The 11,563-nt window shown below is 54.6% G+C and overlaps 1 protein-coding gene across 1 annotated transcript in view; it reads left to right on the top strand.

The window, feature by feature from the left end:
* Nucleotides 1-426: 426 nt before the first annotated feature.
* The window catches only part of GPC4 (glypican 4), a 69,346-nt gene continuing 58,209 nt past the window's right edge, over nucleotides 427-11,563 (top strand). Inside the window, exon 1 of the mRNA XM_055818120.1 lies at nucleotides 427-775. Within this exon, the coding sequence (XP_055674095.1) occupies nucleotides 607-775 (169 nt within the window). The 5' untranslated portion in view covers nucleotides 427-606. The remainder of the gene's footprint in view (nucleotides 776-11,563) is intronic.

The raw sequence follows: 11,563 nt of genomic DNA, 5'->3' as shown, positions 1-11,563 counted from the left end.
CGGGAATCTCTCCTTCCCTGGCGGGGCACTCCGGAGCTGGCGATGGAGGGGAGCGGGAATACCGGGTGGCAGCTCCCCACGGCCGGGGGATGCGCAGCCCCGGCTCCATGCTGCGGCCAGCGACGCCGCGGCGGTGCGGAGCGCGGCGGCCCCGGGCTGGCGTGGCCCCGGCGGCGGACAAGGCCGGGCCGGGCTCCCCGCGGGGGGCGGGCACAGCGGGGCGCGCCCGCTCGGGGCCGGGGCCAGCCTGCTGGCGGGGAGGGGGGGCGGGCAGCCCCGCGCTCCGCTCCTCCTCGCTGGGCGGGCGAATCCCAGCTCCTGATTTTCCCGGGGGCTGCAGAGGCTTGTCCCGGCCCTGCGCGATCCTGCTTGGCTGCCGCCCTCCCCGCCTCCCTCCTCCTCCTCCTCCTCCTTCACCACCCCATGTGCTTCCTGCCGGGCCAAGTTTGCAGAGCGCCGCCGCACGCCGGGCCAGCGGAGCGGAGCCGCGGCGGAGCAGGGTGCACGGCAGCGGGCGCGGCTGCTGCGCGGCGCGGCGGGGCAGGCTCGGCGGAGGGCCGGCTCCGGCCTCGGGGCGCTCTCGCCCGGCCCCTGCCCGCCCGCACCATGCCGCGGCGGCGCGGCTGCCTGCCGCCCCTGCTCTGCACTTTAGCCGCCCTCAGCCTGCCGCTGCTGCTGGCCGCCGAGCCCCGCGCCAAAAGTTGCTCCGAAGTGCGGAGGCTCTACGCCGCCAAGGGCTTCAGCCAGAGCGAGGCGCCCAGCCACGAGATCAGCGGTGAGTCGCGGTCATCGCCGCCGCCTTTGTGCGCGCTCGGCCCGGCCCCGGACCCGCGGAGTGCGGGGGCACGGCCCGGCCCGGCTCGGCCCTCCGGGGCTCCCCCTCGGCGCTTATCCCGGCCCGGCTCGGCTCCGCCGGGGCTCGGCTCGGCGCTTGTCCCGGCCCGGCTCGGCTCCCCCGGGGCTCGGCTCGGCGCTTGTCCCGGCCCGGCTCGGCTCCCCCGGGGCTCGGCTCGGCGCTTGTCCCGGCCCGGCTCGGCTCCCCCGGGGCTCGGCTCGGCGCTTGTCCCGGCCCGGCTCGGCTCCCCCGGGGCTCGGCTCGGCGCTTGTCCCGGCCCGGCTCGGCTCCCCCGGGGCTCGGCTCGGCGCTTGTCCCGGCCCGGCTCGGCTCCCCCGGGGCTCGGCTCGGCGCTTGTCCCGGCCCGGCTCGGCTCCCCCGGGGCTCGGCTCGGCGCTTGTCCCGGCCCGGCCCGGCTCGGCTCCCCCGGGGCTCGGCTCGGCGCTGGTCCCGGCCCGGCCCGGCTCGGCTCCCCCGGGGCTCGGCTCGGCGCTGGTCCCGGCCCGGCCCGGCTCGGCTCCCCCGGGGCTCGGCTCGGCGCTGGTCCCGGCCCGGCTCGGCTCCCCCGGGGCTCGGCTCGGCGCTGGTCCCGGCCCGGCTCGGCTCCCCTGGGGCTCGGCTCGGCGCTGGTCCCGGCCCGGCTCGGCTCCCCTGGGGCTCGGCTCGGCGCTGGTCCCGGCCCGGCTCGGCTCCCCCGGGGCTCGGCTCGGCGCTGGTCCCGGCCCGGCTCCGCCGGGGCTCCCCCGGGGCCCGGCTCGGCGCTTGGCCCGGCCCGGCTCCGCCGGGGCTCCCCCGGGGCCCGGCTCGGCCCGGCTCTCCCGGCCGGCTCGGCGCTTGTCCCGGCTCGGCCCGGCTCTCCCGGCCGGCTCGGCGCAGCTCTCCCGGCCGGCTCGGCGCTTGTCCCGGCTCGGCTCCCCCGGGGCTCGGCGGTTCTCCCGGCCGGCTCGGCTCCCCCGGGGCTCGGCGGTTCTCCCGGCCCGGCTCGGCTCTCCCGGGGACTCGGCGCTCGTTCCATCCCGGCCCGGCTCCCTCGGGGCTCGGCGCTTATCCCGGCCCGGCTCGGCAGCGGTAGGACCCGGAGCGCTCGGCCCCCGTGCGGGGCGGCGGGCGGACCGCGCCTGTTGCCGGCCCCTCTGCCCGGCGGGGGGGCGCGGCGGCGGGCGGCCCCGTCTCGCCCCAGGTGCCGCTGGCACGGCGGAGGGCCGCAGGAACGGTTTCTTTTCCGCTTTTTTCTTTTCTTTCCCACCCCCCGTTTTTGTTTCTTCCCTCCACCTTCGTCCTGAGGTACTCCCGCATCCAGGGGACAGGAGTGCTCGCAGCCGGCAGCAGTAGGAAATGGTAGCTAATGTGCTCACACCCAAAACATTTTATTCTTTTTGTTTCATCCTTCATCTCCCTCCCAGGGCCGCTGCTTTTATTTCCCCTTCTGAATGACCTACTGGACCGCATTCTCCGCTGAACAAAGGAAGTGCCTTTTTAGCTGGAACCCTCGGAGACCACCAAGGACTCCAGCTCATGCACTGCAATTTCGCACTACTTTCAACAATAACAAAAATGCATGACTGAATGGCTCAAAAATGTGGAGTGTGAGAGGCATTCATTTCGGTCTAGGACACTGTCACAACACAGACAGACCCCAAGTAAATACCTTTAGACGTCTGAGATAGAAGCTGGGGGTAATCTTTACCATTGGTGTGCCCTCCAGATATGCATACATTATCCTTTTCACTGACAAAACTGAAATGATTTCAGTCGCTTGCGCTTTTATATTGTCAGGCTAATGATATGCGTTTAGCCTACATCTGTTGGAATAAAATTGCAGGCCCGTTTACTTCTCCAAGAAATATTTTAATGAGAAACGTCTGACTGGTTGCAGTTAAAATACTCTCTCCCCATCACCCTCCCTGCTCTGTAAAATGGTCCCTAGTAAATAGGCTTGGATTTGGTTTGAGTCCAGCCCTCATCGGTGTAGGATCAGGACGCGAGCAGACTTCCTCATACATCCCGTATTGGGAAGATTTGACCTAGTCCTTATTCTATATACTCTTGTTTAAGGTGACTTGGTGAGCTTTGAAGGATATCGGGAGTAGATCGTGCTGGCAGGCCTTCTATTTGAGGCTCAGAAACTGTTGTTGGTTTGACCCTGTGCCTTTGAAATCAGGGGTTGGAGAAATGTGATGAGCAAGGTAAGATTATTTAACAAAAGAAGGGCTTTCTGCAATGGTACGCTGAAAATATCGTCTGGGTTACGTCACTGTTTGGGGGATGCTGGGAGCCTGCAGCTGGCCTCACCTGGTAAGCAACAGGTCGGGCAAAGTTACTTTTTAAAAGTCATCCTGCACCGCAGGGTGTTTTGGAGAGGATGGTGGAAGCCTTTAAAGGAGGTGTGCTGTGTACGGCTTCGGAGTGTGGTGTACCTCAAGTGCGGCTGCACTTAAAATTAAACCTCGAGAGGGGTGCTACACCTGCTGCAGTTTCACCTTCCCCCTGTGAATTCGTGTGGTTGTGGTGTGTCCTATTTAGAGGCTCCGGATCTCCCCTCCTGTGCCGCTCAGCTGGTGTAGGCAGGTGGTAACCACTCACCCCACTGCTGGTTTTGGTTTTTAATTCCTGAGCGTGTGGGGCTTCACCTGCTGTTGCCTTTGCGGAGTCAGCGCAGGGAGAGGGTGTGTGGTGGGCTGGGTGGGAAGCGCTGCCTGCGATGATGATGCTGATGATGCTGGGGGCTGAGGGCTGGCACCAGGGTGGAAGGTCCGTGGTGCGTACTGTCTCTTGAAAAATGAGTCACTTGCCAAACCTTTGATGTCAGTCTGTGTTTCAGGTGATAGCAGTGTGTTTTCCTCCAGGTGGGTGAGTGAATTGGGAAGGCAGTTAGCCTGGCTGATCAGTGAGAACGAGATAAATCTGTGTAGGGAGAACTGGGTGTTTGGAGGAGTGTCTTGCTGGGGTGATGGTGGAAATTGGTGACTTCCACTTGGAAGACATCCACAGATGCCTCTCTGCTCCCTGAACTGTGGTGGAGAACAGGTTGGAGAGAGTTCAGCGGGCTGTGGTGCTGATGGGATGACGTATGGAAACATGGTTGTTACTGGCGTGAACTCGAGTCTGAAGTCCATCAAGTAAGTTCTTTAGATTTTTGTACCAGTTTGGTGGATTGCGCTTTATTCTCCCATTCTTCTACACAATTGCTTTAGATCACAGTGCACAGACAGAAACTTCCTCACACCTTTCCAAAAAGGTGTCCTAAAAGCTGTGGCAAATTAGTTTCTGTAAGTGTAAGAGACTTCTCTCATGTCAGGGTTTAAAATGTTGTCCTTGAATTGTTAAAGTGCAGCAGCTTGGTGATGAGGGCAGATGTGCCCCTGCACTGGGCTGTGTGACCGCAAGTGAAACTTGCCCCTCACAGGGGTCATCTGGGGCTTAGCAGCATCTCACATGGATTTAATTTTTTTTTTTTTTTTTTGCTACACTTATATTCTTCTGGAATATACAGCAGTAGCTGTGTACAACTTTTTGTTTTCTTTCAAGGAAATGCCTATTTCAGTAATCTTTCTATCTGTATCGTTGCTATTTCCGTCACATTAAACGCCTGTTCCTTGTTTGTAATTACTCATAAGTTCAATTTAATACTTGTTTAGACCAGGTTTAGGACCCAATTAGAGTATGCGTAAATGGCAGGTTATATCTTAACTGAAGTACGTAAGCATTTCTGAAAGAAGTGTGCAGCTGGTCAGCTTGTTGCTTGCTTGATAAGAGGTCTAAAATGTGTTATTTGTAGTGTGGAGCATATAGAAATTGTTTCCTTTTATGTTAACTCAGTGTTAGAGGTGTAAAGACAGCTGCTATAAATCTTCACGGAAACATTTCATAAGTCACGGCCCTTTGGTACTGCCTTGTATCCAAGGGATCTTCAGTAGCTTCTGCACCTATAGCCCTGTGAAATATATTTTGCAGAGCTCACGAAAGTGGTGAGATACAATCTTGATGCTGCTGTTGCTGGAGAGATCAGTGCTTGCGTAGAGCTGATGTAGATGGTTGGTTTGTGAAACCTGGCTTTTGATAGTGTATAGATAACGGCTGGTGTGGGGAGAGCACCAGCCTGTAACTGCTTTCTAAGATGATGTTGAAAGTTTCCTGAGGAAAGGGCACATCTTGGGAAGGTCTCCGTCCTGCAGTCTGTAGCTGCTATTTTTGTTCTAATGCTACTCGAAGTTCCTTATTGAACCCACGTACGTGTCTCTGGGCTGTAGTGGTGATGGAGCAAAACTCCCTCAGAGTGACCATCTGCAGGGGCTGCTCGCCCTGGTTGGTCTGGTGCGGCTGCAGCATGAAATGCAAAGCAAGCTGGTGTTGGTGGCATCCAGAGGCCCACAGCAGGTGGCTGTGATTTAAAAACAAAACCCCCCAATGTTTCTTTCAAGAGGCTCCTTCTTGCCATCAGGTGTTAAATGGATGGAAATTCCTTCCCTTTTCCTGCTAATTGGAAGAAATAGATGTTTCTTTTCCTGGATTGAAAAGGGGAGGGGGGGAGGGGGGAATAAATTTTGCCTGTTGGTGGAAAACTGTATGAGTTAACCTGCAAATTTCCTGCAGAAGTGCAATGCCTCTCTCACTGGCACTGCTGTCCTGATTTCAGAGTGGCGTGGAGGCAGGCTCGAGTGGACGGTGCCCTGCTGGGAAGCACGGAATGAGCCTGGCGCCTGCCTTTGCAGGGAGCTGGGCACAAGCAGGACTCTGTGTTCAGTCTTAGTGAAGATGCTCGATGTGATCTTTGTCCCTGAATTAATGGAATAGCCGCATTTATTTGGCTGGAGTGATGGAGAGCAGTTCTTTCACCGTGACGGAGGAAATCACTTGGCCCTTGGTTTTTAGACTCCTGGGATTTTGCCCACAGTAACTTTGGCAGGGGTGCCCCGATGTCCTGCTGCTCACCCGTCCCTGGCGTGTTTGTGGTTGTCAGCTGGATGCCGATGATGCGTCACCCAGGTGTGCTGCCTTGGTCGATCGGGAAGGCTGCTTTGTTGGCGTTGCTGTTTTATGTATAAGCTTCAGCAAACGCTTTTTAAGGTTTTCATGTGCTCCTCTTCCATGTGGCCTCTTCCAACTGAGAAATGGTTTCTGGATCTCGTCCAGGGCTGTGTTACTTGTGCTGTCTGGCACTGCTGTGTCTGGCAGTTTGCACAAGACGGCTCCTGGGCTCGTTGGGATAAGAGAAGTACCAGATAACGCCTGGTCCTCCTTGCCATCCGTTTGAAGGTGTGGAGCTTCCTGGCCACCAGCTGTAGCTGTCTGCAGTGACTCTTGTCCAGTGAAGGCAGTGGTCCTTGGCCTGCAGGGTGGTTTTTCCTGCCTGGCATGTGTTAATAGAAGAATTGCCTGACCACCCGTGGGTAGGGAAGTGACCATTGGAGAACATCCCTACGGCAAACACAAGTGCTGGCATGGAAAAGTAAATGAGAGAATCGCTTCAAGTATTTTTAGCTGCTTCTTAATGTCATTTAGCAACTGGAAACAACGGGGGGGGGGAGCTGGCAGCGTGGAGTTGCCCACAGGCCACTGGCGAGTGCCCTGGTGTCCGGTGCTGGCGGCTGCGTGGCTCGGCCAGTGTTGGCAAGAGCTGCCGGCGGCCCCCGGCTGAGTCACGGCTCCATCCGCCGCTCGCCTGGGACTCTGCTCGCTCTCTGTAAATCTGCAGCGCGGGGTTTTGTTCGACTGCAGCAGCGCGCTGTGTCCTAGCAGCCGGCAACGCAAAGCATGTGGTTAGCAGCAACTGCTTGCAGTGGTCTGGGCTGAGTAGGAGTATCGTTTTCCTTGGCAGACACTTCATAGAAAGTTCTGTTTTTTCTGCCAGAATAAGCAGTCATTACATTCCATACAATTCATAGTCAAATTATTATCTATTATTAAAATTGCCTTAATTATCAGATGTTTCCTTAGACATGTAGCTGTTTTTTAAGAGGCTGAATAGATGTGTGTACATTGTGCAAGAGGCCTGAGCTGCACAATGTTTTCAGTACTGTTTTGTAGTTTCAGGGAGATTTTCTGTGGCTTTTCATATGTCAACAGACTTTTTATTCTCACTGAAACAGCAGCGGAGCAAGGCTGACACGGCAGCGAGGCGCTGGGTTTGCCTCAGGTCTCTGCCTCTCCCCTCTGCCACGGTATTTATCCTTGATACCTGCAGAGCCAAGGAAGTTCAGGTTGAAGCATCCCTGCTGCCTGCAAGCAATAGGTGTGAGATGGCTCTGATGGGAGGAGGTCCCAGACAAGCATCTTCTGTCTTGGAGGTGCAGGTGGTATCTGCCCAGCGGGGCTGGGACCTCTCTCAGGAGGCTGGAAGGGTCCCAGGTTATTCGGGGTGGTGATGTCCGTGGTCTCAGCCTGCTCTGTTGTATTGCCTGAGGCTTTGTGCGGAACCCCATCGTCCTGGTTATGTGCAATGGGTTGCCAGCCCTGCGAGCATCCTGGAGCCTGTGTGGATGGAGAAAGGCTGCCAGCGCTTCTCGAGAGATGTTGGGCGCATGGTTCTCACCTCCTGTCCCCTCCACCTGTAGCTGCTCCCCTGATGAGTGCTCACCACAGGGCTTCTATGGGTGTGCATGCGTGTCGAGTTGCATGGGATCAGTTCTTCCCATTGCCCTCCTTGCTTTCCTCTCCAAACTGCAGGTTTTGGGCAGTGCTGGCGTGGAGCATCAGGATTATCGGGCAAAATCCTTTGCCTCCTCCCAAAAGAGGAGCAACCCTTCGGGACCTGATTCCTTGCTTTTGTTCTACCTTTTTTTTTTCCCCCCAAGAAAATTCTTGTTAGCCAAAGAGGTCAGGATGTGGGTCTCTTCGCTGTCAGCCGGGGGGCTGAGAGCGGGCTGCCAGCCCTGGTCTCCGGGGCAATAACCTCCTTGCATTCCTTGCATTCCTCCTGCTTTCTCTTTCTTCTGAGATTATGAAGATAACTTCCTTCTCCCTTTGCTAAGCAATGCGAGGGCCTGTGAAAACGCTTAAATTTCCTCCTTGCTCCCTAAATTACCTTGTGTGCTCCAAGATGCCCCATAGCAAACCCCTCGGGTGCCCTGGAAGGGGCAGTTGGTGCTCTTTGCTGGGATTTGTGCATCTCTGGAAGAAAGCTGCTGCTTGTATCATTATTTTTTTCTTTAATTGCCAAGCATTTTAATTAAAAGAGAACTACTTTGTTGCCGCCCATCTTACCTGCTTCCCAGTTTAAGGACATTCCTTAGCATTTCATGAAACACTTTTGCTTTTCTAGCAGAGATTTTGGTCATTCTGTGTTCCTTTGCCTGTGCAGCATGCGTGCAGTCCTGTGGAGGCTGCACCTGAAGTGCAGTGTTTGTTCCAGGGGATTTTCTTCTTGTTTACACCTTTCTGGTCAAGGAATGGTGCTCAGATAAAAGCAGCACGTTGGGAAGAGGGAGCCGGTGAGGAGGTGTCAGAGGTTTTATGGGTGCGGTGGCAGCCATGTGGGCTGTCAGCAGGCTTTGCCCCCATGAGGATGCGGCTGCGACATTGTTTTTTTAGGGTGGTGTTTTGTGTTTGCAAACGGCCATAGGCATCTTCCCCACCAGTTCATGCATTGCAGTCTGGCACATCTTGTGTCCTCATGGCGTGAGGTGGGATGGGGAAGCAGTGGTGGCCCCCAAGGGCAGTGGTGCATCACCTCACTGGCCAAGTGCAGTGCTTGAAAGGATGGAGATGGTGCTTAAGAAATGTGTGTGTGGGTACCTACCAGTGGCATCGGCATTTGTTAAGGGCTGCTCAATGTTGATTTTAATGTGAAATTGGGGTGGTAGTGTCTCCTTCCCTGTGTAAAGCGTTGCCCGATTCCTCCTCCCCCCCAGAAAGGCACTCTTAGAAATACTTCTTTCTTGTTGCTCGTCTTTTGAGCAGAAAAATACAATCTGTTAGTTTCCCATCTTTGTATTTTCTGTGGCTTATGCCGTCAGTGGCTGATGGACTTGGATTTCTGTGTGTTCCCTGTGAGGGACTGCTCTCTCTGCTGGTTTTGGTGTAGGAAGGGTATGTGGTCAGCAGAGAGGAGCTGCCCTGAGTGAAGGATCTCAAAGGAATATTTCTCTTAATGTTTCCAATTTAGAAGTTGAGAATTGTCTGGATTTTAAGCAAATTCAGATGGGAGCAAACAATGATGAAATGTTTAAAATATGTTTCAACATTTTTGTGGGAATAGGAACTGTTCTTATACAGGCGAGGCTGCAGCTTTCAGGAGGTGAAAATATGTGGCCCTTACACATTGTCAGCATTGTTGCTGCTTTTTTTCCTTCTTTTTTTAAAAATGCTCATAGGAAATTGGCTTTGGTAATTGAGTTTCTACAGAACCACAACATCCAATAGCTGTTCCCTTCCAGGGGTCACACTTAGGTTAGTTTAAGTAATGTGCAGTCGGTTTAACCTCTTGTGGTTTGTAGAGCTATTCTAGAAATTACTGGTGATTTGGGGTGTGTTGGAGTAACAACTTCACAGGAAAACCCCAAATGTCAGGGTGTCTGGTTTTTGGAGAGCTCTGACCACTTGCTGTGTGAAAACTAGGCACCTCCTGGTACGTCCCTCGAAGGGATGTGCTCGCATTGGAAAATGTAGTTAAAGCCTTTACGGCCCGTTGACTTTCCTTTTGAAAGAAGCTGAAATAACCCTTGGCGAATTGTTTACCTGTGTTGACTTACAACATCCTCTGGCCTCAAAGCAGGGTGCAGAGCCTGTGCTGGACGCTCGGTGTTGGGTCGCATTGCCCCGCTGGTCCCCCTGGCAGTGGCTGTGATGGGGAGCAGCAGTGCTCCGGACCCCCAGATCCCCAGGTTTAGGGGATTTGTTGGCAACGGAGGGCCAACTTTAAAAAATTATGAGCTGGGGCTTTAGCTTGGTAGCATTGACAGTTTGGTATAAAAAGCTCTGTGTTGCAGGCTGTGATGACAGAGGGTGATAAATCACTCTTGGCTGGTGCTACAGGTTCTAATAATGGTGTTTTAAAAAGATTACATGGGTTTTAATACAAACTTTTTGCTTCTTTGTACTCTCCTTTTTAAAGAGCGAAGCCTGTTTTGATTCAGCATTCTTGGAACATAAAGACGGAGCCAGGATTTTTACTGGACTGAAATGCAGTTTTTGCTTCTACAAACACGAGGATCTTGTTTGAGTGTCTTTATAGCCAACTGGCTGGCAGTGTCCTCTTTACAAGGGAGCTTGCTTGTTTGTTTTAAAGGTAACTTTGCCCTGTGGAAGATTAAAGAGCAAGCAGCTTTGCCCAGCTCCAGTGGGTGCTATTAGAAAGAACATTGTGATAGGGTGAGACTGGTGATAGCTGTAAGTGGGGGGGAAATAGCCTCCAGCACCCTCCCTGGCTTTTCCTTGGCACATTCCCATGGGAGGACAGGGCAGGTATGTGATAAAAGAAACCAGCACAATTACGAGCCTGATTGAAAATTATTCCCTTGGCAGATATGCATGGGCACCCTGGCTTTGCCTTTGGTCTGTGGGGGACGGATTTTTTTTTTTGCCCACCTGCCAACCTTTGGATTTCTGAAGCGCAGTGGCTGGCAGTTGTGAGGGAGCACAAGGTGCCTGGCAGGACGAGGTGGTGGGGCACCAGTGGCAATAGCCCCTGCCAGGGCAGAGGCACTGGGAGTGGGCAGCCGGCAGAAACCTGGTGTGCAGCTCAGAGTGGTGCCACTGGTTTAGTTTGGGCTGGAGGAAGACAAACGGGCTTCCTCTGGAGTTTTGTCTCAGTTCAGAGACGGAGCTGAGGGTGCCATAGGACCACATGCTTTTCCTTTCAGTGGGGGGAAAAATGGCTTTGATAGTGTCTGCTAACGATTCAGTGCTGTTTACATAATAATTGTGGTTTGCTTTCATTACCTTCCTGGTTCAGTTTTACATGCTTCTGCCTCCCTGCTCCCTGAGCAGGGCAGTGGGCTTGCACTGGGGTGAGGAGGTAACCCTTCCCTGGCTCCAGTTGTGGAAGAAAGCTTATGACTTGTCATTGCAAAGGAGAGGAGGCAAAGGGGGCTTGTACTGCTGGGGCAACTTCTGAAAGACCCAAGTGGTGGTTTGGAGCATCGTAGCATCTTGGCAGAGGTTGGTTTAAATTCATTTTAGGCGATATCTCAGTACAGTGCTTATCTTTGTACTAAAACCTCTTGGTTTTAGCTGTTTGCAAGGAAGGGAGTCCACTGACCTGCTCCCACAGGGAGGAAGATGCCAGGTCCTTTTGCCTGAGACCCACCGTGTCAGAAGCACTGATCTGTGATGGTTGACGTGCATCGCTGATATTCTTTTGTGTATGTGAAGCTACTGGATTAACTGCTGTAGCCTAACCTTGATACAGTACTTGTTTGCTTTCTGTGTCTGAGTAATTGTGAACGGTGGCGTTGCTGTATGACAGGCTGCTAGTACCTGCCTCCTGCAGTATCCTGCTGTCTGAGAAGCAGTGCCGAGAAGCTGCTGCGTAGCGCCGGGGGATAAAACCCACCGCTGAGCTCTTACTTAATAAGTAATGTCACTGGGAGGGAGAATGCAGTAGAGTGGGTGCTACTTTTTGAAAAGGTAAGGGTGGATGTTTTGTTGTGAGGTGTTGTTTTTTCCTTTTTAGCTTAATGGCAGGTGTGTTGTGGTTTCAGAGCAGCACTGATGGCAGAGCTGAGCGCCAGCGGCAGGGCACTGCGCTGCTCTGGAGCAGGATGGGTCCCCGCAGGGCAGCAGGTGCTT

This window comes from Falco peregrinus, chromosome 13 (assembly GCF_023634155.1).
Source record: "Falco peregrinus isolate bFalPer1 chromosome 13, bFalPer1.pri, whole genome shotgun sequence".
NCBI classification, from domain to species: Eukaryota; Metazoa; Chordata; class Aves; order Falconiformes; family Falconidae; genus Falco; species Falco peregrinus.
This window is presented reverse-complemented; position numbering and strand designations above follow the sequence as displayed.